This window comes from Sorex fumeus, unplaced genomic scaffold (assembly GCF_029834395.1).
Source record: "Sorex fumeus unplaced genomic scaffold, SorFum_2.1 ptg000011l, whole genome shotgun sequence".
Taxonomy (NCBI): Eukaryota; Metazoa; Chordata; class Mammalia; order Eulipotyphla; family Soricidae; genus Sorex; species Sorex fumeus.
Genome location: NW_026606068.1, coordinates 5,770,877 through 5,797,886, shown reverse-complemented (window position 1 = coordinate 5,797,886; position 27,010 = coordinate 5,770,877). Strand labels below are relative to the sequence as shown.

General features: G+C 62.7%; 1 protein-coding gene across 1 annotated transcript in view; it reads left to right on the top strand.

The window, feature by feature from the left end:
- Positions 1–25,016, top strand: part of SPSB1 (splA/ryanodine receptor domain and SOCS box containing 1) — a 39,007-nt gene extending 13,991 nt beyond the window's left edge. The window contains exons 2-3 of the mRNA XM_056110994.1: positions 19,375–20,214; positions 24,644–25,016. Of these exons, the coding sequence (XP_055966969.1) occupies positions 19,521–20,214; positions 24,644–24,771 (822 nt within the window). The 5' untranslated portion in view covers positions 19,375–19,520 and the 3' untranslated portion in view covers positions 24,772–25,016. The remainder of the gene's footprint in view (positions 1–19,374; positions 20,215–24,643) is intronic.
- The last annotated feature ends 1,994 nt before the right edge of the window (positions 25,017–27,010 follow it).

Below are 27,010 nucleotides of genomic sequence, written 5' to 3'. Positions count from 1 at the left end.
TTCCGACGCTCCTCTGCCCCCTGCCTTTGTTGTCTGGCTGTGCCAGACGTCTGGGCTCGCGGGGAGGTTCCTGAGCGCGCCCTGGAAATGGGTCACTCCCTTCCCGTGCCGTCGGCTCTGACCCAGATGTGACCTTCCCGCGGTGACAGTGCCTGGCCGCCCCTCTCTGCTGCTGTCCGTGGAGGGACAGCGGCATCTGGGGCAGGGGCAGCCTTGGAGACCGGAAGCTCCTCGCAGCGCCCCAGCCCCCCGCCGAGGTGGGCAGGGGTGGTCCTTGCTTGGGCCCCTCCGCACAGCTGCTCCTCGATGCTCCTCTCGCAGGCTGGGCCAGCGGCTTCCTCACCTGCCCTGCCAGGAATGGGGTTCCCGCTATGCCCCACGGCGCCCCCACGGGGTCGCTGGGGTCCCCCCCCCGTGTCTGCCTTGGCTGGTGCTGGTGGAGGTGTCCCCGTGCACCCCCGGGGACAGCCCCTGCCCGCTGCCTGCTTGCAGTCGTGGGCGGCCCTCGTGGCCTCCTGGAGTCCGAACACAGCAGGCAACGTGGCTTCTCCTGAGCCACGGTGTGACTGGCTTGTGGCGGGCAGAGAAGCAGCCGAGTGAACCCCTCCCCGACCTCCCATGCTGGACTTGGGGGCAGGGGGTGCTGTCAGAGCCCCCAGAGCCCGGGAGCTGCTGCCACATGTGCACAGTGAGTCCCTGCCGAGACACTTGCCAGCCTGGCGTGGCCTGGGATCTCGGCAACTCTCGCCCCTGCGCCCTTCCTCCGGTGGTCAGTGAGGAGGCAGCCCCGACGTGCCCAGTTCCCTGGGGCCACCGTGACTCTTGCTCGGGGACCCCTGAGGACGCCCTGCCCGGCCCCCTCCAGCAGCTCCTCCTCCTGCCCCATCGTCTCTCTCAGTTCTCCAGGCCTCACGTCCCTTAGGTGCCAGAGTCGGGGACCCAGGCACTGGGGACTAGATGACCAGGGTGCCCGAAGGCCGCTTGCCTCCCCGGGCTGCAGGCGCCCCCGCAGGGCGTGTCTGTGTCCCCGTCTGTCCCCCTGCAGCGGCCCACCGTGGTGCCTGGCCTTCACTGTCCACTGGGGTCTCTTGTGTCCGGCCGCGGGAGGGGCGGCTCAGCGTCGGTCCAGGCGGGAGGGGACGGGCGCAGCGGGACAAAGACCTGGTTTGTCCTGGGAGAGACCAGACCTCGGTTTTCCCGAGGCCACGGCTGCCGGGCCGCCCGCCTGCTCCCATAAAGGGAACTTTGTGCCCGGCTCCCGTCGGGGGAGGCGGCTGCGTCTTGGGCACCCCCACTTCCTGGACACGGCTGCGCGCCCCGCGCCCCACAGACTGCCCTCCCACCCCCCCTGGCCCGACCTTGCCCAGCCCCCCAGCCTGGGGCCGTGCCTCGGCTCAGGGGGGACCCGGCCCCGGCTCTTTATCAGAAAGCCAAGTGGGGGTGCAGCAGGTGGCAGTACCCCAGAGTCGGGTGGTGCCAGGCGGGCAGTAGGGGGGTCACGGGGCCCATCTGGCAGCCCGGCTGCCCGCATGGCAGCTGTTCCCTGAATGCAGGGCTTGTGTGGGTGCTCGGAGCTGGGACCCCAGGAGCGGGGGTGGGTTAGAAGGGCCCCGACCACTGGGGTGGGTGTGCAGGGCCGGTCTGAGGAAAGTTCCAGAATTGGGATGGACACGATCTGAACACCTCCAAGAAGGGGGTGCAGGGTCACAGGTATGTCCTTGTGCATATAGGAGGGGGTGCGGGGTCCTGGGGTGCTTCCTCATGCGTATGGGCGGGGGTAAGGGGTCGCGGGTGCCTTCGAGTGCGTCCCCATGCATTGGCTTGAGCACCTGTTGTACCCGGTGGGACAGGCCCCCGCACAGGGAGTCTCCCGCATCCGAGGCCTTTGTTGTTGGGGGAGCAGCTGGCCACAGCTGGGGACTCAGCGCCTGTCCTCGAAGGGACCGTGTGTGCAGGCGCGGAAGGTGGCCAGGGTGTCCCGTCCAGCTCCTGTCCAGCACGAGGCCTCCTGGTGCCCCTGCACCTAGACAATTCCTCGGGGTGTGTCTGGAGGGAGAGTGGCTCAGTGCTTCAGTGATAAGGTTGGGGATGCGGCTGAGGTGCCCCGGGCTCTCGGGTGACGGGGTGGAGCCTCCGGGACCCCCCTACCCCCAGCAGGCTGGGACACGTAGAGGCCCTGAGGTTGGTGCTCCATAATGCAGGAGCTGCCCAAGCCGGAAGCAGAGTGGAGGTGGGGGGAGGTGCGGCGGCCAGAGGGGGTGGGTGGGTGTCTGATGGGGTCTGTACGTGGATGGAGATGCACTGTAGTCCCCACCCCATCGGGTTCTGCAGCTGAAGGTGGGACCCCCAGTTTGCTCCGGGTTGGGTGTGGGGACAGGGAGGGGTCTGCATCCAGCCCGGGAGCTCGGTGGTCACTGCATTCCTGCATCTGGACTGACCGGGGGAGAGGGGACGAGAGCCAGGTGCAGAGAAAACCCAGGGGACCCCCAGAGGTGGTGGGAAAATCAGGAAGGCTCTTCAGAGGGAACCGGGTCGGCTTCAAAGTCTCTGGGACAAAGTCCAATAAGAAAGCAAGACTATTCTGGGTCGGGGAACAGAGCAAGGAAAGGCGGGGAGCCTTTGAAGAGCTTGGCTTGTGTCTCCAAAGCTAAGATGTTTCCCCTTGTCCGGCAGAAAACCCATCTGAGCTGCCTCAGGCCAAAACAAAATAAAACAAAAACAAGACTGGCTGGCAGACAGGTAAGGGGCTGGGAAGTCCAGGGGTTTCAGGCATAGCTGGATCCAGCCGCCCCAGCCCTCATTTCGCCGAGGCCCCTCTCTGTAAGCTGCTGCTTCTCTTCCTCACCCTCATTCTTGGCCAAGATGGGCTGAGCAGGCAATCTCCTGGGCCTGTTCACTGGGACGAGGGACCAGGCAAGGCTCGGGGGCAGGTGTCCCCCAGCCCCCACCCCTCATCAGGGCCACCGCCTCAGTGTGCTTCTCGCTGGGAACCGGGGAGAAGGTTGAAGGGAGTCAGAACTAGGCTGTCGCCGTTTCATGGATGAGACGGAGCACATCCCCAAGGTGGCCCCGAGGCCTGGATGCCCTAAGGCTGGGAGTTGTCTCCCAGGGACCCTGGTGAAGGTCCTGGGTGGAGGCCGTGGTGACTTTTCCTCCTGCAGAGACTCTCACACTTGCTCTGGTCGCCTCAGGTCGCTGGGTAGCTCTGGGTGGCCGGTGAGTCCTCCTGCCTCCAGCTCCTTCCCTGCCAGTGGCACCGTGGGCCCTCGTGGTGGCCGTGACAGGTGGGCAGGTCTCTGAGAGCAACTGGTCACTTGAGGCTGCCCTCACTCGGTGTCTGCTTCCCGGCTGGCACCGTGCTCACCCTGCCAATGGACGGGGTTTTCCACAGAAACGCCAGAGCAGGTGGACCCGGGTCTCCTGTCCCTCGACTCCTCCCGGGAGCAGAGAAATTGCCGACAGAAGTCGGGTCCCTGGGGTCACCCTGTCCCTCTCTTGTTATGTCTGTCCCTGGGGGTTGGCAGAGGGGGACAGGCGGGGCTGGGATTTGTTTTCCCCATGATTTTGGCCTGGTCGGACTCGACTAGTGGCATTTCGTGGGTGTCAGCGCGTGCCTGGCGAGACCCCTGTATCGGTCTCCACCTGCCCCAAGCTGTTCCTTCCCCTTCCTGAACGGCCCCGCTAACCCACGCCTCGTGGGGGGCCCAGCCCCAGCCCACTCGGGTCGTCCCAGTGGCACCTTGCTGTAAGCTCAGGCCACAGGGCAGCCGTGAAGTTGGGCGATGGGGCCTCGAAGCCCCGATCCCCGATTCCGTGGCTGAACGTCTTCCCCACTGCTGTGCGGGGCCTGAAGCAAAGGCTGGAGGCTCCTGGGAGCTCGCCCCAAGCTGCCCTGTCTCTCTGGTCCTGCTGCCTGTGCCCCCCTTGCAGGAGAGGCCACGGCGTGAAGCTGCCCTGCCAGCCCCCGAGTCTCGGCCGCTGCTCCCGGGGACTTTCCTGCTCTGGTTTCTTTGGGAAAAGTCACCGAGTCGGGGAACAGACACGGAACCTCCAGGCCGCCACCTCTGCCCTCCCTTCCTGCTCCAGTGGGGGTGCTGGACCCCAGGGGCCATCTCAGGACCAGGCCCCCTCTTCTGCTGAGTCAGCCTTGTGCTGGGGTAACACCCCCTCCCCCAGGGCCTGGCCGGAGGGAGTTTCAAGCGGTGGGGAAAGCAGGGAGCATTTGCTTTTTGTTCCCTGGCCGTGTGTGTGTGTGTGTGTGTGTGTGTGTGCGCGCGCGCGCGCGCGCGCGCACGTGCTCAAGGATGGCAGATTCAGGAAGCACACATGTGCTTGCACACACGCATAGACACACGTGCACACACGCATGCATGGCGTGTGTCTTGGGGTGCGGGGTCGGCTGCTTCTCCACGCAGTGCCTTACCTCTGCCTTCAGGGGGTGCTGGTTCACGATGGGAGGGGGGTTTTCCTGGGGGGGCCTGGGAAGGCAGAGCCAGTGCAAGGGGGAGACACGGGATGGACAGCAGCAGGACCCTGGCACTGCCCTGTGCCAGTCCAGCCCTGCCATGGGGATGTGAGGCTGGGCCCGGTGCGATGGGCTCAGGGAGGCATTTCGGGAGAAGGCTTGGTCCCCGCGTCTTCCTGGTGGACACTGTCTGTCTAGACAGCCTGAGAAGGGCAAGAGTAAATATTTAGGCTGTGTGGCCATCTGACCTCTGTGGAAACCACTGGGTCTGTCTTTGTGGGGATGGGGAAGCCGCCAGACAGAGTGTGTCAACAGAGGCTGCGTGCCAATAAAACTTTATTTACAAAAACAGGCCGGGGGCCAAGCTGGGCCCCTCCAATCACAGCTCTCTGAACCGTGATTAAGAGGGTGGGCCCAACGAGGCTCAGAACCAGCCCCAGCGACCTGCCCCCCTCCCAGACGCCGATCTGATCTGGGATTTTCCACTGGGGAATTTCTGGCCCTTGGGGAGGGGGTGCATGAACCCCACAGAGGCCCACAGAACCCCTCACAGTGGCCACTCACGGGACCCCACTTCTGGCAGAGCAGGCCACCTACTCTGCTTTGAGTCACGCCGCAGGGCCCGGCCCCAGGACCCCTCACCCCACATCCCTGAAGACCCGCAGGGGGCCAGCCTTCGTCCTGCGGGGCCCCTACTGGGCCCGGCCACCCTAGAGGGGTCAGATGCTCCCCAAGCTCAGACCAGCATCTCTGGAGTGTGAACGGACCCCGCTCTTCCCTCTTCTCCGACGGGCCCCTGAGCCCGAATGTCTCATTGGGGGAGTGACACTGGGAGTCGGTGGTGGAGTGGGGGTGCCCCTCCCCTGCCTGGTGCCCAGTCACTGCGGGCTGGTCTCACCCAGACACACCCCCTGCAGCGGGCGGGCACTGGCCTGCTGGGTCGTGGGTCATCCTGGATGCCCCAGGCTCCTTACCAGCCTCCTGGGCTTCCCCAACGTGGATGCTGGAATGACCACTCACTGCCCGTTGTGCCCACCCAGTGTCCCCTGGGAGTCAGAAGGCCCCAGCTGAGGCCCAAGTCTCCATCCCGGGCCGCAGGGGCCGGCCTGTGTGCTCTGGGGTCCTGGGGTTTGCTGGCGATGGGTACAAGGCTGGCCGTGCAGCTCCAAGGGCACGGAGAGGGGCACCTAGTGGCCGGGAGAGACCCGCCAGCAGGAGAAGGGAGATGGGGACCGTGTACTCCACTGGGACCAGAATGGGGGTGACAGCTGGAGGGAGAGGCAGGGAGATCCCGAGGAGGGGGGGTGCATGTGGCCGGCCAGGGACTGGAAGGACTGTTCGGATGGTGGACAGTGGCTCTGGAGGGGACCCTCTGCTTTGAAAGCCCAGGCTGGAGAGCGGGGCTGTGTGCGGACGTGCTCGTAGGGAAGGACTTGGCAAGCTCTGTTGGCGGCATCGCTCCGGCCTGTCACAGTGGGACTCCTGGCGTTGGTTCCAGGGCTGGCTCCCAGATCCAGGGAGGAAAATGCCGGCGCTGGTGGGCCAGGGACTGGGAGCAGCCCCCAAGCATATGGATGGCTCTTGTCTGAGTTTCGGAACAGAGAGGAAGCCAGTGGCCTGCATGTCTCAGCTTACGGCTCAGGCCCCGGGTGCCTTTCTCCCTCCATGCTGGCCTCCCTGCCCGTCGCTTCAAGTCCAACAGGGATCACAGGATGGAAAGGGACATCCCTGTGGTCAGTTTGCTGCTGGAGCGCCCGGATGTTCGGTGAGTTGTTTGCTTGACTAGTCGGTTGCTGGGCTGGCTGACTGCTTGCTTGCTTGTTTAGCTGGTTGGTTAATCGCTTGGCTGGTGAGTTGTTGGGTAAGTTGCCTGTGGTTGGTTAGTTGGTTGTTGGATGGCTAGCTATTGGTTATTGGTTAACTAGTTGCTTGCTGGTTGGTCAATTGGTTGACTGGCTGCCAGCATGGCGAGTCATCTGACTAGTTGCTCACTTGGTTAGAAGGTTGATTGGTTAGCTGCTTGCGTGGTTGGTCAATAGGTCGGTTCGTTGGTTAGATTCTTGGATGGTTAGTTAACTAGTTGGCTGTCGGTTAGTTGTTTCGATCACATGTTCACGGAAAGTGCCATGGGATAGAGGGGACTGAGGTTGGGGTGGGGACAGCGTTTGGTGCCCATGGTGCCACTGGTGGGAGTCAGGACAGCTACCATTGGAGGGAGACCGCAAGGATGGCCGTGATGCTGCAGGAGGGTGTGGCCACTCGCAGCTTCCAGCACATCTCTGGGGGGGGGGGGGGGGACACACATTCAGTCCAAACCCTTAGAACCATTTTAGCTGTTCTGGGGGCCATTCCCAGGGGTGCTCGGCGGCCACTAGGGCGACATGTGCATTGTCTGGGCCCGTGGCCAGGTTCAGCATCAGGGCCACAGTGTCCAGTGCTCTCAGTGTGTGACTCACAGACTCTGTCCCCTCCTGCCAGCACCTTTCGTCCCCTCCCTGACTTACCATCTTCAAGTGCCTCCTGTCACCCTGCTGAGAAGTGACCCTCCTTACTTGTCTGTGACTGGCTTCTGTCTCGCAGTCCCTGCTGGTGAGAGCCCCCGTGTAGTGCAGTCCAAACCCCCTTCCTGTTCTCACCATGGTTCGTGCCAGTGACTCCAGCAGGAAGTGGCAGCTACTGAACCCTCATGCGGGTGCCTGGACCCCGGGCTTGAGTGGGATGGGAACCCCGGGGCCTTCACCGGCTCCACCAAGCTGGTTCCGAGCTTCCCAGCATAAGTGGGGACCCCCGAATCCTGGAAGTGGGATACAGAGGGGGCTCCTACTTGTGAATTCTGTTTCTCTGGGGACTTGTGTGTGTGTGTGTGTGTGTGTGTGTGTGTATGCACACGCATGTGTGTGTGTGCATGTCTGTCTCTTCTCTGATTGTGGTGTCTGGGGAGCACGGAGAATGTCGGGAGCAATTCTGACCATACTGAGAAATCAGTGTTGGCTCTGGGGGGTTGAGAACTGGGTGTCTTATGTCTGAATTGTTTTCCAGGTGACAACTCTAAATGGGGTGAGTTTTTAATTAATTAATTCATTCATTCATTTATTTATTTATTTGGTAACACTCAGCAATGTTCAGGGGTTATTCCTGGCTCTGCACTCAGGACTTACTCCTGGCGGGCTCACAGGACCACATAGGATGCTGGGAATCGAACCTGGGTCAGCCACATGCAAGGCAAGCACCCTACCTGCTGTACTATTGCTTGAATCCCATCAGCGGGGGTGTTCGGAAAGTTGGGAGGGTGGGCTGGTGTAGTGAAGTGCTGTGGCTGGGGACATCCGTATGGGGACTCCTGGTGGGGTGGGTGATCATGACTTGAATGACCAGAGCAGATGCAGATCAGGGCAGATCCGGAGGGGCATGTACATGCATGAGGCACTGATGTGGGGCAGTGAGACGGAACTGCAGATGGGGGGGGAGGGAGCTTTTATAACCCTCGGGGAACAAGAACAGCCCAGTTTTGCCATTATAACTGTTGGGTGTTGGGTTTAGGCGAGGTGCTTCCAGTAGCCCTGAGAGCTGGGGAGGCCTGGGGGCAGAGTCTCATGGACCCCCGTCTTTAAGGGGTGGGAAGAGGAACTGTCCAGGGAGACAGGCAGGATGACCACCATCCCAGAAACCAGCTTTTCAAGGTCAAGGATGTGGTCAGGGTTTGGGCCTTGGGCTTGTGGAGAGATGCTTTACAGCAGCTCAGAATATCAATTGGGCCCCGGCCTTGGCAGAGCCCCTCAAGTGCTGGTGCCCGAGGCCAGCTTCCTCAGGGTGGGGGCGGGGTGGTCACAGGAAGTGGGAGTAGCCCAGGAGGGCAGCAGACCCTGGGGTGCGCCAGCCCGTGTCAGTGTTGGTCTGCAGCGAGCATGGACAGAGCGATCACGGGATGGCCCGATTGGTTCCTTGCACCCGTGGGGGAGGGGGTCCCCGTCTGAGAACTCCATACCCTACTCTAAGCCCACTTCCACACCCTCACGCGGGAAGATCACCACTTCCTGGATACCAGCTGCCCAGCTTCCTGGCCACTGGGGTAAACGCATCTTTTCCAGTCCTTTGTTTTCTTGGGGGCTGTGGGCTGACGGGGCCCCAGCACATCCCTGACTTCAAAGCTGAAGGAGAGGCCAGGTGGGCACCCTCAGGCTGGCAGCTGGCCTGCCCCATCTGCTTGTGCCTTAATTCAAAACATCCCTGGTTTGGGGCACAGAATTCTCAGGGGGAGGGGAGGGCACCTCTGTCCTCCGTTCCCATGTCTCTGTCCCTGTGTTACTATCTCTCTGTGAATGAGTGTTTCCCACCGTGCCAGTCAGCCTTCACCTCCAACACTGGGGGCCCTCGAGGTCTGACCAGGCCTCCCCAGCACCGAGTCTCCCACTGCAAGCTGTCCAAGGGGTTCCATGTACCCCCAAACTCCCCCACAATTACCTCTGCGCCCAGGTCACTCCTGGTCCCAAGCACGTAGGCCAGCTCAGTAGGCCCTTACCCTGCCCAAGACCACTGGTCCTTGGGTCTCCTCAAGGTCTCCCAGATACCTATTGGGGAGCTGGAGTTCTGGAATGTTCCTGGGAAACACCAGAAGGCAGCCACGGGCCCCACAGACCAGGGTCCACTGAACCAGGGTGACGGCAAGCCCGGTCAGTTGCCATAGGCAAGTGTTAACCGGATCTGGGGGCAGCCAGCATGTGTAGGGGTGGTGTCCCCGGCCTGGCCACCCTTCATTCAACAATTTTTCTATCTTCAAACAACTTGTCACAGGGACTGGAGCGATAGCACAGCAGGTAGGGCGTTTGCCTTGCACGCAGCCAACAAGGCCAACACAGGTTCGATTCCCAGCATCCCATATGGTCCCCCGAGCACCGCCAAGAGTGATTCCTGAGTGCATGAGCCAGGAGTAACCCCTGAGCATCACCGGGTGTGACCCAAAAAGCAAAAAAAAAAAAAAAATCATTAAAAAAAAAAAAACTTGTCACAAACGTATGCTCACCCCAAATGACAGGGACTCATGGGGCACGTGACCAGGTCTGCGTCCCAGCCATCCCCAAACGGGGCTTCTGCACCCCCAGGCCTGGATCCCACCCCCTGCACAGGAGCCTTGCCCCCCCCGCCCCCCCCACATACGTGCACCCCAGAAACAGCGTCTCCCTATGTCGCGCACTCACAGTCCAGAGCAGAAACCCAGAAACGCCAGTGTTGGGGGCGGCCGGAGTGTACTGGGGCAGGGGACGGGCTGAGGGACCCCCACGTGGGCGCGCGGGTCTCTCCTGAGGCCTCCCCAGGAGCCACCCCTGACTCTGCTCTTTCTGCCCCAAGGCTGCCACGTGCCTAGGGGCACAGGCTTTAGACCCACCCTTGGGCGGGGAATGTGGCAGCAGTTGCCCTATGACCTGTGGCCGATGGCCAATCAGGTGGCTTATGCATATTATGATGGCCTAACCAGAGACCACCCCCAATTGTCGGTAACTGTAATCCCCGCCCCTTAGCTATTTCTGCCATCTGATTGGCTACGCGCTGCTCGTGCATGCCTTATGCTGATGAGGGTTTGTGAGGCCGACCAATCAGACTGCGCATGTAAATGAGGCGCTAACCAATGGGAAGGCTTGTTTGTGCGCCTCCTCCCTCCTCTCTCCATCCTCCTTTCCTCCCTAACATCGGGATGCTTGCCGCTGCCCAAAGGGAGACCTACGGCGGGAGGGCCTGGAGGTGGGCCGGACTCCCCCAGATCGTTCCACACCCGCAGTGACCACGGACTTCCAGGTCTGTGAGGGCCCCGACCTGCCTGTCCGCAGTCCGTGGGACTGGGAGAAGGACAGGCCACCCAGAGGAGCCGGTGCTCTGGGCCTCCCCTCTCGCCTCGGGCTCCGTCCTTAGCTGCCCACGTGGCTGCTCTGGGAGAAGGGACAGGCCCCGGGACCCCGTTATTTAAGCAAATGGGCACCTTTGGTGGCAAAGGTGCTGCTTAGTCACTGTCCGCCAGGCCCCCCTGCCCTGTGGCTCAGAGGGACCCGAGGTGCCTCCCACTGTCCCGGCCAGGCACGGCCGCTCTCTGGGGCCACGGGGCATGTGAGTTAGAAGCAGAGGGGCATGGTCCTCGAGGTGCCCGTGCCCCTCACCTCCAGGGTGTCCCCTTGGCAGAAGGAGGTCAGGGCTGCGCGGGACCTCACGCCTGTCTCGTTTCCCTTTGGGGGGCTGGCCCTCAAGGGCCACCCCTCCGAGCTGCCCTGTCCTGCAAGTAGGACCTCTGAGGTCAGGCCTGGTTTTGGCCGCTTCTGTGGGCACATATTGCTCCGCAGTAATGAAGCGCTTTTGGTGGTGGGGACGGAAACCTGGGACAGGCAGACAGTGCCCGAGGGCACAGGAGGGCCTCGCTGGGTGGTGAAGAGGTGTGGGTGGACCCCGGGGTCCTCAGGGCTCACGCCAGCAGCCCGGTGGCTCAGCTGCTGGTGTAAGAGCTGAGTCAAAAGTCCCCGTCCCTTCCGCTATCCCGGCCCCACTTGGCTCAGATGTGGCCTGCCAGCACCACAGGGTCTGCTGCTTCGGGTGATGTTCTGGACCCTCAGCATCCAGCCCTGGTCCAGGTTGCATCCTCAGCCCATTTCGGACCCAGCACCTGGAGGGGCGCTTAGGAAGTTGGCGCTGCTGCCCTGTGGGACGCTGTGCTGGCCTCTGTCCCACGGAGGACAGCTTCCGGCCCGTCTTCTCTCCTTCCTGCCCGTGACTGGGTAGCCCCTCACCCTGCTCACTCACCCCTACCCCCCGTACTTCCTGTTACCCCGACCTGACTCATCCACGGTGCTCCCATCCCTTTCGCCCCTCGTCCCGTCTCCGAGACACAGAGGTCTTCCTCCCTCCCTTGCCTGCCCTGTCCTGGCTCCTGGGTCCTGGAGGTGCCCTCCAGAGGCCTTGGGCGACCCTGCCTGCGTCCAGGTGCTGGCCCTTCCACAGTGCTGCAGAGGCCTAAGACGGCCCAGAGGGGACCCGCTGTGTGTCACGGGACAGCCTCCCACTGACCGGGCTCGCTCTGGATGCGGGAAATGAGAATTTGAAAATCCGTCTTGGGCTGGAGCGATAGCACAGTGGGTAGGGCATTTGCCTTGCACATGACCGATCTGAGTTCGATTCCCAGCATCTCATATGGTCCCCCGAGAACCACCAGGAGCAATTCCTGAGTGCATGGGCCAGTAGTAACCCCCGAGCATCGCTGAGTGTGACCCAAAAAGAAAAAAGAAAGAAAGAAAGAAAAATCCATCTTGATTTCTCCAAGCCCAGGGATGCACAGATTGTGGAACGGGAGAGCCCAGACAGGCAGTTCCAGAGGGGGCCCTGGGGGAGCCCCGGGGGTGCTTGGAGTCAGGTCCCCTCCCGGCTGGGGCATGTCCAGGGGCTGTACAGCACGGGGTGGCGCAGGACTGGGGCTCCTGTGGCAAGCCCGAGTCCCACGTAGGGGCAGGCTCGAGAGGTGGCCGGAACCATATGACAGTTTCCTTTGGCCCAGACTCAAGCTCTTCTGTTGGAGCACTGCACGCCATTCAGAGTGGGAGCTGTCAAAACTACATTAGCAGCACCTGGACCAGAGGTGGGACACGGATAAGGACAAGCTCCTTGCTTTGGGGCCACACCGCGTGGTGCTCAGGGCTTTCTCCTGACTCTCACTCAGGAGTCACTCCTGGCGGGGCTTTGGGGGACACCATGGGATGCTGGGGATCGAACCCGGGTCAGCCTCATGCAAGGCAAACGCCCTACCTGCTGTCCTCTCACTCTGGCCCCAGACCCCAGTTTGACCCCCAGCACTGTTCCCCCCGAGTACCATTAAGAGTGATCCCCGAGCACTGAGCCAGGAGGAGGCCCTGAGCACTGCTGGGTATGGCCCCCAAACCAAATCAACAATAAATGTAATACTATATGTATATAGTGCAAATAGATGTAATGTGACACTGTATATTATAGAATAATGTAAATATATTTAAATAACTGTAGCACTGTAGCACTGTCCTCCCTGTTCATTGATTTGCTCCAGCGAGCCCAGTAACATTGTGAGACTTGTTACTGTGTTTGGCATATTGACTATGTCCCAGGGAGCTTGCCAGGCTTTGCCGCCGGTGAGATACTCTCGGTATCTTGCCAAGCTCTCCGAGAGGGGTGGAGGAATCGAACCCGGCCCGGCCAGATGGGAAGCTTGCAAGGCAAATGCCCTAACGCTGTGCTATCGCTCCAGCCCATTTCAATAACACTATATATTATATATTGTATAGAATATCATTATGTATAAATGTAACACTACATATGTATAATATGATGTAAACATATACATGTAAACGTGTAACTAGCACGTGAGCCCATCTCTTGGGCCCTGCCGCTCTGTGGATTCTTATCCGTGGGTTCGTGGGTTCTCCTCAGGAGCCCCTCAAGCCCCCCAGGGGAGCGTTTTCTTTCCCCAAACTGACCACAGGGATCACTGGTCTTCAGTCATTGTCCCTTGTGGTGGCATTCAGGGGCCGAGGAACAGAGAAGGGGACCCCGGGGAAGCCCAGAGTGACCGGTGGACCTTAGCTGGTGCTTCTCAGAGGGGCAGGGAAGCCCCTCGGGGAAGTGGGCGTGTGGGCCCTGCACAGGGGCACGTGGGTACATCTGGCCCCAGGGAGTGGGGGACCAGCCATGGTGGTCCTGGCGTGAGTTGGGGGGTGCTTGCTCCCTCCTGGCCCCCAGCAGGACCCCACGCAGGCCCAGTGGCCCCATGGCCTTGGGCTATGATGTGCGTGTTCTGGACTGGAAGAGGGGCAGGTGGGCACTGGGGGGTGCGATGCATGTGACCTGGCTTCTCCCGTGTGCTCATGTCCACCCTGCCCTCCCCCCATCCCCCCCGCGAGTGTGGACACAGATGCAGGCGGAAGCTGGATTCTTCTAGAGAAACTTGATCACAGGCAGCCCTTGGAAGTGGTGGGGTTGCCAACTCCCAGCTCTGCACTTTTTATTCAGGAAAAAAAAAGGGGTGCGGGGAGCAGGATGCGGGGGCCAAGATCTGGGTGGCAGGGGCCAGGCTCTTGAGGACGCCTTACTCCCCAAGTAGGCGGGGCTTTGCAGGGTCCTCGAAGGCACCTCTCTGGCTTGGCACCCCTCCCCGACGTGCGCTGTGGAGGCGGGCACGGCTTCCGCCCCTTCTCACTTGGATTCTTTTTCTTTGGGGCCTGAGAGTCACTGTGTTAAAGAAGGAAGCTCAGTGGTGACTGCATGATCCCCTGCCATGACCCCCCCCCCCCCCCGCCCCGCTCCAGTTGCCTGGCAGTAAGAACACCAGCCTGCTCCCTCCTCTGGCTCTTTCACACAAACAGATGTCGAGGCCCATGACCTTTGCAGCTACATGGTTACTGGGGTCAGCACCTTCTTTTTCAGTGCTCAAGGGTTGGATGGCCCATCCTGCATGTACCACGAGGCGACATTTGTGTCTGTGGTCTCCCCGCTGTGCTGTCTTTCTGGCCCCCAGTTTCCATCCTGTTTTCCCCAACTGCCTTGTCCAAGCACCTCCCTGGCCTCTAGAAACCCCACCGCCCTCCCGGGAATGGGGCCAAGGCTGCCCAGGGACACGCTGCCCAGCCCAGAGCCACCAACAAGTGTGGACGTAGTGGACAGTCTCTGCATGGTGTGTCGTGCCGAAACCTCATGTCTCCTCTGACCCAGCACAGCTGGCCCCGCACCAGGACACCGGAGGTCACTGGCACTGATGTCTGTCTGTGACCGGAAGTAGACCGTGGGGTGGCGGATCCGAGTGTGGGAGGCCGTAGCGGTCAGCAGGAGAAGCTGCTCCAGGAAGCTGCTCCCCAGGGGACACCCCCATCCGAGACTGCGACGGCTGGGATGCAGGAGCGGGGATAGCCCCCTGCCAGTGACCCTCTGCTCCCGGCCCATCCCTGTCACTTATGCCTGGAGCGTCTCATGATCGAGCCTTGGTGACATTTCAAAGCAAAAGAGCAAGAAACCAGAAAGCGGGCTCAAGCCCGGCTGTTCTCAACGGCGGGTTTGTGAATCAAGGGCGCAGGGCTAGAATCCCTTCCACGCCCGGGGGGCTCCTTCCAGGGCTGCCCACGCACCCCCCCCATCATTCGGCTGTCTGATACCCGCCCCCCACCCCAGCCCGAGGACTGCCGCGCTGCTCTGGGCTTCCATCCACAGGATTATTTCACCCGAGTTTCCGAGGCTGGTGAATCCGTGCGGCTCGCAACCTGGGACCTTCTGCCACTCAGCCTCAGCTCCTGCTCCCCTCAGGTGTTGTTCTGCTGGCGGGGAGGGGGCGTGCATGGGGCCCTTGAGCCTGTGCCTGCCACCACCTTCCATGGGCATGTAGCTGGCAGGGACCTTTCCGGAGCCGCGTGGGGCAGTGCTGATTGGGGGGGGGGGGTGGCGGAGGCGGGTGCAGGGCACCCTCTCTGCATCTCCAAACTTCCGATGCCCGCGTGAGGCTCTTCCTCTCCGCCTGCCTTCTCTCCTGAGGGCGGACGGGCCACGCCAGGGCCTCTCTCTGCCCCAGTTGGCAGACAGGTCCAAGAGGCCGGGAGAGGCCAGATTGCCGAGGGAGTGGCGTGTTCTGGCCAGTCCCCTTGGAGCACCGGGCGCCACTGTCCTCCCTCTCCCTGGGCCGCCTCCAGGGCCGCCCCTCAGAAAGGGGCACCGGGCTGGTCTCGGGGCTGGCGTGAGCTCACCGGGGGCCCCCATCCACCAGGTAGGGCTGGGAGGGGCCCCAGGGGCACCGAGGGTCTCCCCGCATAGACACAGCCAAGGTGCTGCTCCTGGCCGCTCCTGCCTGCCCCTTTTGAGGGGGCACCGTCCTACCTGGACAGGCAGGGCCTCCCATTGGACAGGTGCCCCACAGGTGCCAGGGTGGGTGACGTTGGGCCACAGCCGGTACTGGCCACATGGCTCGAAGGCTGCTGCTCTCTGTCACCTGTGTGAGCGGGCACTGGCCGTCCCCGCCCGGACAGCTGCACCCTCTGTGCTGGGTCTGCGTGTGCGTGCCAGCCCAGCAGGGTGCCTCGAACCCTCGCGCTCACCGCTTTCCGGAGCTGGGTGGCCTCTGGGCCATTTGCTGGGGTCACAGCAGGTGCCCTTGGGGGGCCGCTGAGGCTTGAGCTCTAGGCCATGTGGGATCTTCTCCTGAAAATTCCTCCTCGGAACTTTCCAGAAAGATCTGGAACTTTGTGATGAGTCTCGGGCAGAGGCAGCCTTGTCGATCCCTGCTGGAGAGAGGACCCGTGGGGTCTGTCCACCCTCCGGGGGCAGGTAGGGGGTCAGCTCATGGCATTTGTCTCCTGGCCCCTCTGCCAGGGGCTCCAGGGCCAGGCTTGGGCCCGTCCCGCGCACCCCCCGTGAAGCCCGTGTGCCCCTTAATTAGCTGACAGCACAGGGCGGAGGTGGGAGCTGCCGTAATAACAGGTCGAGGGGCCCCTGGGGAGGCGGGGGCTGGGGAGACTGATCTCCAGGTGAAAGGACGTTTCAGGAACAGGCCTCCACATCCTGAAGTGCATTTCCCCATCTCGGGTCCAGACAATGGGCCGATTGTGCTGGGTCAGGTCGCGTGGGGAACTGAGCTCCGAGGGGGTGCGCTCTCAGGGGCCCCACCACACCCCTCTCCTTCGTCCCCGCCCCCGCCCCCCTCCCCTGGGGCCCCGCCAAGACATCCCTACTCACTCGACTTGTGTGGTCTGGGATGATGGATGGCTCGGGTGTGATTTGAAGAAGAGGTGGGGCTCCCGCGTCCGTTGATGGGCCCAGAGTGTTGGGGAGGGAGGCAGAGTGGCACTACAGAGGGTCGTGGCCACGACTGGAGGGACCCCAGGGAGCTCCAGGCCGTAGCACGCTCGCTGGTCTCAGCTGAAGAGGGGGAGTGCTCGCAGGCAGTGCTCCTGGGGGCTGCGGTACTTGGCCTGGCTGTGCGGCCCAGATTGGCAGTGCCAGGCCCAGACCTGGGTCTGCTGGGCGCCACGCGATGCAGGGGCAGGGGGAGCGGGGATGCACTGGCCCTTTGAGATATCCCTAGGCAAGGTCTGGGCCTCAGCACGGAGCCATGCGCCCGCCCCCCATCCTGTTTGCCTGAGCCCGCCCCCCCCCAGCCCCCCCGGATCGCTGACTCCGCTTTCTGCTGGGAAAATGAGAATCTGTGATTTAGCAAGTGTGGGAGAGCTCACCGTGGAGTTCACACGACCCTCTCGGGGCGCCCCTTTATGTGGGAGGCTGCTCTGTGCACGGCGGGTCCTTTGCGTGTTTTTGGGGTGAACTGCACATGTCACCTCAGATGTGCGGGTGTAGACGGGGGGCGTGGGGAAGCGTTTAGGACTTGCTGGGGTGGGAGGGCAGATGGTTCCGCGAGCCGAGCACGGGGCAGTATTTTCTTGCCCCGATGCTCGTGTGGGCACCTCTGGTGTTTTCTTTACAAAGCGCTGGGATTCGAAGCGTGTCTGAAGGACCCTCCTCAGGCACCCTCCAGAACTAACCCAGGCGAGGCTCAGTGTTGATTCTAGGCCTTTCTGTCTGCACACAGACACCCCGAGGGGATAGTTTACTCCCAGCCTCCGGCCTGCCCTCGCTCCCAGGTGCTTCTCTGCCACTGTCCCTTTTCAACGTGGCGGCTGGACAGAGTGACACGGTGTGTCGTTGCCCCCGTGCTGGTGGCGGGGCTCGTGTGGTGTGGTACCGGCTGTGACTGTCCCACTTGTGACTCTGCCCCGGGACTCGGGACAGGTCACTCAGTGGCGCTGGGTCACCTCTGCCCAGTTTTGTGCTGGGGGGCGGGGGACGGGGGATGCCCGTGTCATGGGAAGGTGCTTGCGTGTGGCCTCACCCACTCGAGCCCTTTCCCCTTGGCCCTCCTTGAACTTGAGTGTGCCGCCAGAGAAACGGTCTCCAGGAAGTGCCTCCTGGTGCCGGCCCTGCACCTGAGGGGGCTACAGGCAGCGGCCATGAGAAGCCGTGTTTGCCCCACAAAGCACCTGACCCCACATGCCGACACACATGTTTCACATGTTCTCCTCATCTGTACACACATTCTCACCAGTGCTCATACAAGTTCTTTTTTTTTTTTTTTGCTTTTTGGGTCACACCTGGCAATGCACGGGGGTTACTCCTGGCTTATGCACTCAGGAATCACTCCTGGTGGTTCTCGGGGGACCATACGGGATGCTGGGAATCGAACCCGGGTCGGCCGCGTGCAAGGCAAACGCCCTACCCGCTGTGCTATCACTCCAGCCCCTCATACAAGTTCTTGCCTGCGTCTTCACACACACATGTTCTCATAGTACTCTCCCACGTGCAACGTTCCTCCACAGAGCACACGTAGACGTTCTAGACGTTCTCCCCATGCATGTGCTGTCACATGTGCCCACGTGCAGTTTTCTCCGTCTTCATAGGCATATACACGCCTGTGTGGTTGCCTGCATACACACCCCTGTCTTCACAAATGTGTTCTCTCTCACATGTTCATGTGTGTTCACGCAGACTCTCTCCTGTGTGTTCATATGAGCATGTGTTCTCTCCTGTGCTCATATACTCCCATGTGCGTGTGTCGTGTGTTCTCTCTGTGTGTTCATGTGTGTGTTCTCTTCCTGTGTTCACGCATTTCTTCTTCCCTGTGTGCTCACATGTGTGTTCTCTCTGTGTTCACATGTGTTTCTCTGTGTTCACATGCCAGGAGGGCTCGGCTGCCGGGCACCTGTCTCAGCCCTGGGGAAGCAGGACCCCGTCTCAGAGGGCCTGGGGGTGCCCTTGGCAGCCAGCAGGGTGGTGGGGCACAGAGGCAGGTACCATCCCCAGACCTGGCAGGCCGTGCTCCCGGGCACGCTGATGCCAGACGGAGCAAGAGGAGGTGGCAGCGCCCAACACGGCCGGGTCAGAGCTGAGTGGGCACAGCAGGAAGTGGAGAAGGAAGTGCCAGCTGTGTCCTTAACCTGGACGCAGGGTGGGCCAACAGGGGACTCAGGAGTGACCCTGGCATCACCTGGGCAATTGGCTGCCCTAGAGGTGACCTGCACCAGCCTCCTCACTCTCAGAGCTGAGGGGCAGGAGAACAGGTCAGGGCTAGGGGGAAGCCAAGAGCAGCCCCCAGGACCCCAGGACCCCAGACCTACCCTCATGCCTGGCGCCCAGGGGTGTCCAGATGCCGACCAGTGAGTGGGCCTGAGAGCTGGCCAGCAGGGCTGCCCTGGGGGGCCCGGGGTGTGAGGCCTGCGGGGGAGGTCCCGAGCTGCAGGGGACACTCAGCTCCGGGGTGCTAGCCTGCCTGGGGGGAGCTGAGGGCCTGCGGACATCAGAGAGGTGAGGAGAGCAGCCCCTAGGCCCGTCCCCTGGGGTCACAGCCAAGAGGGACCGGGAGACAGAGCAGTGTCCGGGCACCCCACGGGAACGAGGCTCCAGGCTCCCAGATGCCCAGCGGACACTTGTCCTCACCGCTCCCCACTGTACCGAGCTGGTCCTGGGGGCCACTGGGTCATCCTGTCCCAGGGGCCTTGTGCTCTTGGCCCCTGTGACCAGCACAGGAGGGCCTGTGCTCCTCTGCGGCCCCCACCTGACTGCCTGAACCTCGCTGCACCCCAGGAGCTGGTTCCCTGGTCTGGGCTGAGGCCATGTGTCCCGCCCAGCACCCCCACTGTGCAGCCCCGGGGGCGGGGGCGCGGGGAGCGTGGCCATGGAAAGCTTCTTTCAGCCAAGTTTATCTCAGAAACCCAAACGCCATCTCCTGTGCAGGCGGCCCCTGAGCAAGGCGCAGGGTGACCCTCTCCACTCAGTCCACGCGGGGTGCCACAGGAGCAGAGAGCAGCCCCCCCCCCCCCCCCCCCCCAGTGTGCCCTTCTCCCCACAGCCCTGCTAACCCGCCTGCTTCTCCTTCCCTCCAGCAGGCGGCGCTGACCACTGAAGCTCCTGGCCCGGCCCCCCTCCCTCCCCGAGCCCGGTGGGGGCCTGATCGGGAAACCGGCCCCCGCCGCCCCGCGATTGATGACTTTGCTTGGGGGCCGCTGGCAAGGGGAGAGCGCCGGCAAGCATGGGTCAGAAGGTCACCGGGGGCATCAAGACCGTGGACATGAGGGACCCCGCGTACCAGCCCTTGAAGCAGGAGCTGCAGGGCCTGGACTACTGCAAGCCCAGCCGCCTGGACCTGCTGCTGGACATGCCCCCCGTGCCCTACGACGTGCAGCTGCGCCACTCCTGGAACAACGACGACCGCTCGCTCAACGTCTTCGTGAAGGAGGACGACAAGCTCCTCTTCCACCGGCACCCCGTGGCCCAGAGCACCGACGCCATCCGCGGCAAGGTGGGCTACACGCGCGGCCTGCACGTGTGGCAGATCACGTGGGCCATGAGGCAGCGGGGCACGCACGCCGTGGTGGGGGTGGCCACGGCCGACGCCCCCCTGCACTCCGTCGGGTACACGACCCTCGTGGGGAATAACCACGAGTCCTGGGGCTGGGACTTGGGGCGCAACCGGCTTTACCACGACGGCAAGAACCAGCCAAGCAAAACGTACCCCGCCTTCCTGGAGCCGGAGGAGACGTTCATCGTGCCCGACTCCTTCCTGGTGGCCCTGGACATGGACGACGGCACCCTGAGCTTCATCGTGGACGGACAGTACATGGGAGTGGCCTTCCGGGGACTCAAGGGCAAAAAACTGTACCCCGTCGTGAGTGCCGTGTGGGGTCACTGCGAAATCCGGATGCGCTACTTGAACGGGCTTGACCGTGAGTGTCCCCTCGGCCGTCGGGAGAGTCCTTCCACCCCCAGGGCCTGGCGGGGTCCAGTGTCTCGGGGTGGACCTCCAGGACCGTCAGATTCCCAGTGGCAGCTCCCAGTTGCCTCTGTCTGGCGAAATCAGGAGTCCTCGCTGGGTCGGGCTGGGTTCCAGCAGCGCCTCCCTGATGGACGAGTTGGGGGATGGAGGAATATGAAGCGGGGAGGGTGGGGGGTGGGTGATTGGATGGCTAGTCGGCCCAGTGGGGGAATGAATGAGTAGGTGCCAGTGGGTAGACGCACGGATGAGTGGGTGGGTAGATCAGTGCATATACGCGTGTCTGCCTTGGTAAACGAGGGTTGGAGAGGTAGATGGGTGGGTATATGGATGAGTAGATGGGTGGGTCGATGGGCCAGTGGGTGGGTGATGGGTGGATGGACAGAGGGATGAGTAGGTGGGTGGGTGGATGGATGAAGGGGCGTGTGATTAGAGAGACAGACAGTAGATAAATTAGTATACGGACCAGTGGGTGGGTGCTGGGCGGATAGATAGATGGGTGAGTGATCGGGTAGTTGAGTGGAGGAATGAGTGGGTGAGTTGAGGGCCGAACCAGAGGCGTGGGTGGTGAGTAGATGGGTGGAAGAGGGGGATGAGGGATGACCTGGGTGGGTCACTGGGCAGATGCATAGTGGATGGATGGTCTCTGATGGGCCTCATTTATTTTTGGAGACTCACCTGCAGGGCTGGAGCGATAGCACAGTGGTAGGGCATTCGCCTTACAAGTGGCCAACGTGGCCGACCCGAGTTCGATTCCTCCGCCCCTCTCGGAGAGCCTGGCAAGCTACCGAGAGTATCTCGCCCGCACGGCAGAGCCTGGCAAGCTCCCCGTGACGTATTCGATATGCCAGACACAGTAACAACAAGTCTCATGATGGAGACGTTACTGGGCCCGCTCGAGCAAATTGATGAACAACGGGAGCACCGTGACCGTGACCGTGACCTGCAGGTTTAATCTACGCACAGTGAAGTTCTGGCATGGTAGCCAGGCGTGGCTGAGCGAGGGTCTAGCCTCGAGGACTAGGTCTCTCCTACTAGGTGAAATCCAGGGTCCTCGGTCATGACAGCCCCTCTCTCAGAGCCGGGGACTTCGCCTGGACCCTGGGACTCGTCTCCTGAGGGGGTCTGTTCACAGAGATGAGGTCGGGAATCCCGGGGAGGGGGCGTGTGGGCCGGAACTGAGCTCAGGCAGCAGAGTGTCACTTTCCCTGGAGAGCAGTGGGAGGGTGGGGGGAAGGAGCTGTGAGCCTGGATGGGCTCCCCTGGGGTTGAGGGGGGTACAGAGCCCTGGGGTGCACCCACATCAGAGGTCAGGCGACAAGGATGCGCACGGCCTTGCCGGGGATGGGAAGTGTCCATCAGAACCCGTATTTTTTTTTAATTATTTTTTGTTTTGACCACACCCAGCAGTGCTCAGGGGTCACTCCTGGCTCTGCACATAGGAATCACTCCTGGCAGTGCTAGGGGAACCATATGGGGTGCCAGGAATCACCGGGAAACCCGGGTCAGCCGTGTGCAAGGCAAGTGCCCTCCCCACTGTACTATCTCTCCGGCCCCCATCAGGCACCTATCATCAGTGACCCTGACCCTGCAGGGGTGGGACTTTATCATTTGGGGGTCACAGGAACAGGTGAGCCCGCCCAGGCAGCTCCTACAGTCCTGGAGGACGGATGTGTGAACACGGGCGGGTGGGCAGGCGTTCTGAGCACGATGGGGGTCTCTCCCAGGCCTCCCCCTACTCCTGGTGGTCTTGGCATCGTGGGCTTGTGTCCGCCCAGCTCCTGAGCCCCGGGGGTCCTCCTCTGAGACCCCAGCTCACTGCGTGGACCCTCCGAACACCCGTCTCCCACGGAGGGTCTGGAGATCCTCCCGGTGTGAGGAACGCTCATCCCCCCACAGGGACATAGAGACCACAGTATAAACGGTCTCCTGAGCGGCCCCCGCCCTCCTCTGTCAGGGGTCCCGTGCACCCGTGGGGGGCCCTGGGGACTTCTCCTTCCCGGGGCAGGCAGAGGTCAGCCTCCCCTGACACTAGGAGCCCCCAGGGAGCAGGCCCTGACTTGGGAGTCGGCCCAGCATCTAGAACCTTCCCAGCATCCGACGCGGAGTGGGCTTCTGGGTCGATGCCTTCAGGCTCCTCCCTTGCCACGTCACCCACGCCGTGCCACGCCCTCCCCCACCAGCTCCCACGGCTGCCGGGGCAATCGAGGGTCTCCCCACTTCTTGGGGCCCAGGGGGAGCCTGTGCCAGCGTGGCCCCCAGCCTCTTCCTCCCGGCCCCCTCTCTCCCGGGTGTCTCTGCCTCCCTCTCCCGCCTCCCCCTCAGGGGCCCCCCTGCAGCCCAGCACTCTCAGGCGCTCCCTCTGCAGCTTCCAGACAAGTGCCGTGTGGTTTGCCGTAATTGCGGGTTCAGGAACGGCCCCTCTTCCTGGGGGCCCTCACCCACATGGCGGCACCTCAGCCGGGGGTGGTGCTCCCAGGGGAGAAGCACCGTGGGGGGAGAGAGCATGTTTCGGGGTCCGGCCCTGGGGCTGGGCTCAGGCCTCCTTCCCGGGGGGCAGGTTGGGGCGTGGCGCTGGGCCGGGCGTCGGGGCCGCCACACCGAGGACGCGTCCTCCACCCACGACCTCCGAGAATCCGTTTCATGAGGCTCTTCCTCCCACGGCTGCTTTCGGGAGGGACCGTGGGGCCCATCTAGAGCCTCTGTCCAGCCCTGTGACACCCCCACAGCCCCAGGGAGCAGGCACTTGGCAGGGGCAGGGGGGTCTGCGTGCAAGCCAGGGTCCTTCCTGGCTGTTGGCTCAGAGAAGGGATGTGGCCGGGGGAAACCAAGTCCTTTTTTTTTTTTTTTCTCTGAAAAGGCCAGAGAAATCTGGGCCCCCCAGGCTCCGTCTGGCCCCTGATGGAGGCTGACGTGGGGAGTTGAGATCTGCCCAAGCAACGCCAGGGAGCCCGGGAGGGCACCGGGGTCATGCGCGTTCCAACAGGCCGCAGAAATGCAGAGACTCTGCCCGTTCCTCAAAGCCCCGTTCCCCGAGCTCTCGGCTGTCAGCACCCGCCTGCCCTCACGCGCATTCCTAGAAACCTGCAGCTGGGCTCCTCCCAGCCAGGACCAGAACGCTAGGGTGTGGGAGGCCTATCAGGGGCCTGGGATCCCAGACCACAGTTCGGGGCCGGAGGTTGTCCAGAGCGTTGGCCCATGGCCTTGTGACTGAGGAATACCAGGCGGACAGTGTTGGTGTCTGAGACCCCAGAGTCGGGGCGATCATTGGGGTTCCCGGGGACCGACCCCATTCCAGTTCGAGCCTATGAACTGCCTCTGGCACAGCAGGACTTGAGGGCACGTCAAACCTACCCCCCTTATTAAACGGGCATTCAGGGTGGGCCGCGGCCCGCTCACCCGTCAGTGCCATGGCAGTGCTGTCATTTGGTGGGTGCGAGGTGGCCTTCCGCCTGGACTCTCACCCCCGAAGCCCATTGCCCCAGCTGCCACTGTGGGGTCACCATCCCCACAGGCACAAAATAGCTGCTGCATCCCCTAAAGGAAGAGAACTGGGCCAAGGCCAGGGGACAGACAGACCTTGGCCTCTCACAGGCCTGCAAGGGCACCCGGGGTGCAGTGACGCCCCCTCCCCTGCAGGCCGCGGTGGGGGTAGGGGGCCCCCTCTCTTCCTGCTGGGGCTGAGCCCCCTCCCAGAGGGAGGAGAGGAGCTTCACCCCCCTCCCCCATCTGCCTGGAGCTGACTCCCTCCGCCGCCCCCCGGCCTGGGGGCTCCATGCAGGAGCTTTGGGGACATCTGTCCTGGTTGCCCCAGGCAGGATGAGACCAGGCTGCTTCGAGGGCAGAAGCGTTGTGCTGCCAGCTCTGGGGTCCCAGGAGGGTCTGGGGGTTGGAGGGGGGGCGTTGCAGCTGGTGGGAGGGGGTCGGGGTGCAGGCCTGAAGCAGGTGTTTTTTTTTTCTTTTTGGGTCACACCGGCGATGCTCAGGGGTTACTCCTGGCTCATGCACTCAGGAATCACTCCTGGCGGTGCTCGGGGGACCATATGGGATGCTGGGAATCGAACCTGTGTTGGCCATGTTGGCTGCGTGCAAGGCAAACGCCCTACCCGCTGTGCTATCACTCCAGCCCATGAAGCAGATGATTTTGACCCCGCCGCTCCGCTCTCCCTCTGTCCGGTGCGGACGAAGAGTGACATCCCCGGGGGGTCTTCGTCATCACCCACCGGAAACCCCAAGCCCTGCCGAGGCCCAGTGTGTGCGTGCGTTGGTAGCAGAGAGGCTGTGGAGCGTGGCAGAGCTGGATCGCGATTGCGGGGGTGTGTGTGTCTTCCAGAAGCTTCCAGCGTGCGCTGACCGCTGTCCTGTCTCTCCCGCCCCACCAGCCGAGCCGCTGCCACTCATGGACCTGTGTCGCCGCGCCGTGCGCCTGGCCCTGGGGAAGGAGCGGGTGGCCGAGATCCACGCGCTGCCCCTGCCCGCCCCGCTCAAGGCCTACCTCCTGTACCAGTGACACGCGGCCACACGCGCGCCCCGGGCTCCAGCCGACCGCCCGCCGCCTCCTGTGCTCCCTCGACTCCGCGGCCAGCCTGCCGGACACTGACACGGGCAGGTGACCCTGCACGTCCCCGAGCCCCGGGGCAGCCCGACCCGGCCCCCACACCGGCTGTGTCCCAGGGAGCGGACCCCCAGGGACCCCGAGGTGCTAAGATGAGGGGTGACGCCCAGCAGGACCGCAGTGACGGAGCTCAGGGCGCCGGGGCTCCCGGGCTTGGAGGCAGGCGCCCAGCCGGACCTTCCCCGGGCACCCGGCACCAGCTCTGCCCCACCTGTATTTATTCTCCGGACAGTAACAGACGCCGTCTATTTATTCCAAGTAGAGCAGCGGCCTTGTGCCGTCATCCTCTCCGAGTGGCCTGTTGCTTTGCCACATCATGCGCCCGCCCCCCCCCCCCGCCCCCCGCCCAAAGTTTGTGCCTCCCGGGCCCTCCCGCCCCGCGTCTGTGCCCCCACGGACACAGGCTCCCCTCCTCTGTACTGCGCCCCACTCTGAGGTCCTGCGTGGGCACCTCAGGGCGCCACGTGCAATAGAAGTGGGGGGAGACAGTCCCCACCGGTGGTGCCAGTTCCCCGCGCCGTCCCCCCAGGAAGGGGCCGAGCACTCATCTGTCTTCACGTGGCCCCTTGTCCTCATGTCCAGGGGCGTGCACTGGGCGGAGATGCCCCCGTGCGTCCTCCGCTGTTCCTGGTCCTCCCAAGGAGGAGTTAAGGGGGCATAAGGAGGTCTTTCATCCCCCAGCCAGACCCCTTTCCCAATTCAGAGCCCCCGGGTGGGAGGGGAGGGGGCAGCCTGCAGGGATGCCCACAGCCCCCCCCCAACATCACAGACCCCGGCAGCCTCCACCGTGCTCGGCCCCCTCGCTCTGAATCTTGAAGTCAACCATCTGAGAACCCGACTTCATTTCTATTATCTAGGTACAATAGATTACTTTATTTGTTTAAAATGGTTAATATATATACATATCTATATCTATATATATATATATTTGTCCACAAGAATTATCTTTTTAAACAGCTGCTGTAGGGTACCTTAAAAAGAAAAAAAAAATAGTCTTCCAGTGGAATATATTTTTAAAGCACAAAATTGGTGCCAAGTCTGGGTGAGGAACGTCCGTTTCCCGCTTATTCCTTGGAGGGTTGGGGGGACCCTTACCTGGAGAGCTCCCCGCCCCCCGGCCCGCTCCTTCGGGTGGGACACGTGCTGATGAGTGTCGCCCTGGATGGCTTCGCGTCCACAGCCCTCCCCTGACGCCGGATGAATCACCGGGCGGCTTGTCATCAGTACATTCCGGCCCCGGGCCCGGACCCCCGCCCTCCCAGCCCCCCAGCCCAGAGTTGTGCAGCCTGTACAGTTTTGAAACCCCCCTTCTGTTTTCTGATGGTTGGTGAATAGTAACCGAATAAAGGATGTTTATTAAAATACAAACCGCTCCGGATTCCCTTTGTGCCGAAGGGGGGAGGGGGGAGAGCGAGAGGGGGAGGCCCCTCAGCTCCGTCACCCACAGTTCCCGGCCAAGCACGAGGCGACCAGCACCCTGATAAGGACGGGGCTGGGCGAGGTGGGGGGGCCCACTTTCTGGGGGTGATGAGCCTGCCTCGGTGGCGGGGAGCCCGAATGGGGTGAAGGCAGCTCCTGGCATCAGGCCACTGTGCCCGCTGTGCCCCGGTGCCAGCGATGCCCCAGACCCGCCCGTGTGAGCCTGTGTGGCGGCGGCCGGCCCCGGCCGAGGAGACGGGAAATTCTGGGCCTGTCCAGATCCGTGAGCGATAACATGCAGGGAAGAGCCAAGGAACTCACCAGATATGATCACTGCATGACTCGCTTCGCAGGAATTGGCGCTGGGCTGGCTCCCGGGGGGCATTTCTCATCCGAAAGGCCGCTGGGGTGTGGGGCTGCGACCAGCGTCCCTCCCTCGCACATTCCAGCCTGTTCCCTCCCCACACAGCCTTCGGCCTCCCTGGCACAGCCCGGGGCGCCCACCAGCACGTCCAGAAGCCACAAGCGACGGTGGGGCCTGGAGCCGCCTGGCGACTGTGTCAGCGATTTCCCGCAGCGGCGGCTGCAGGCAGGGAAGGGTTTCTGCGCCGGTGGGCCGGCAGGGCTTGGCGGCAGCCTGGCCCTCACCAGCTGCGACGGAGGGGATGCCAGGCCTCCTCAGGGCACCCGCCCGGGCAGGCAGCAGCAGCAGGAG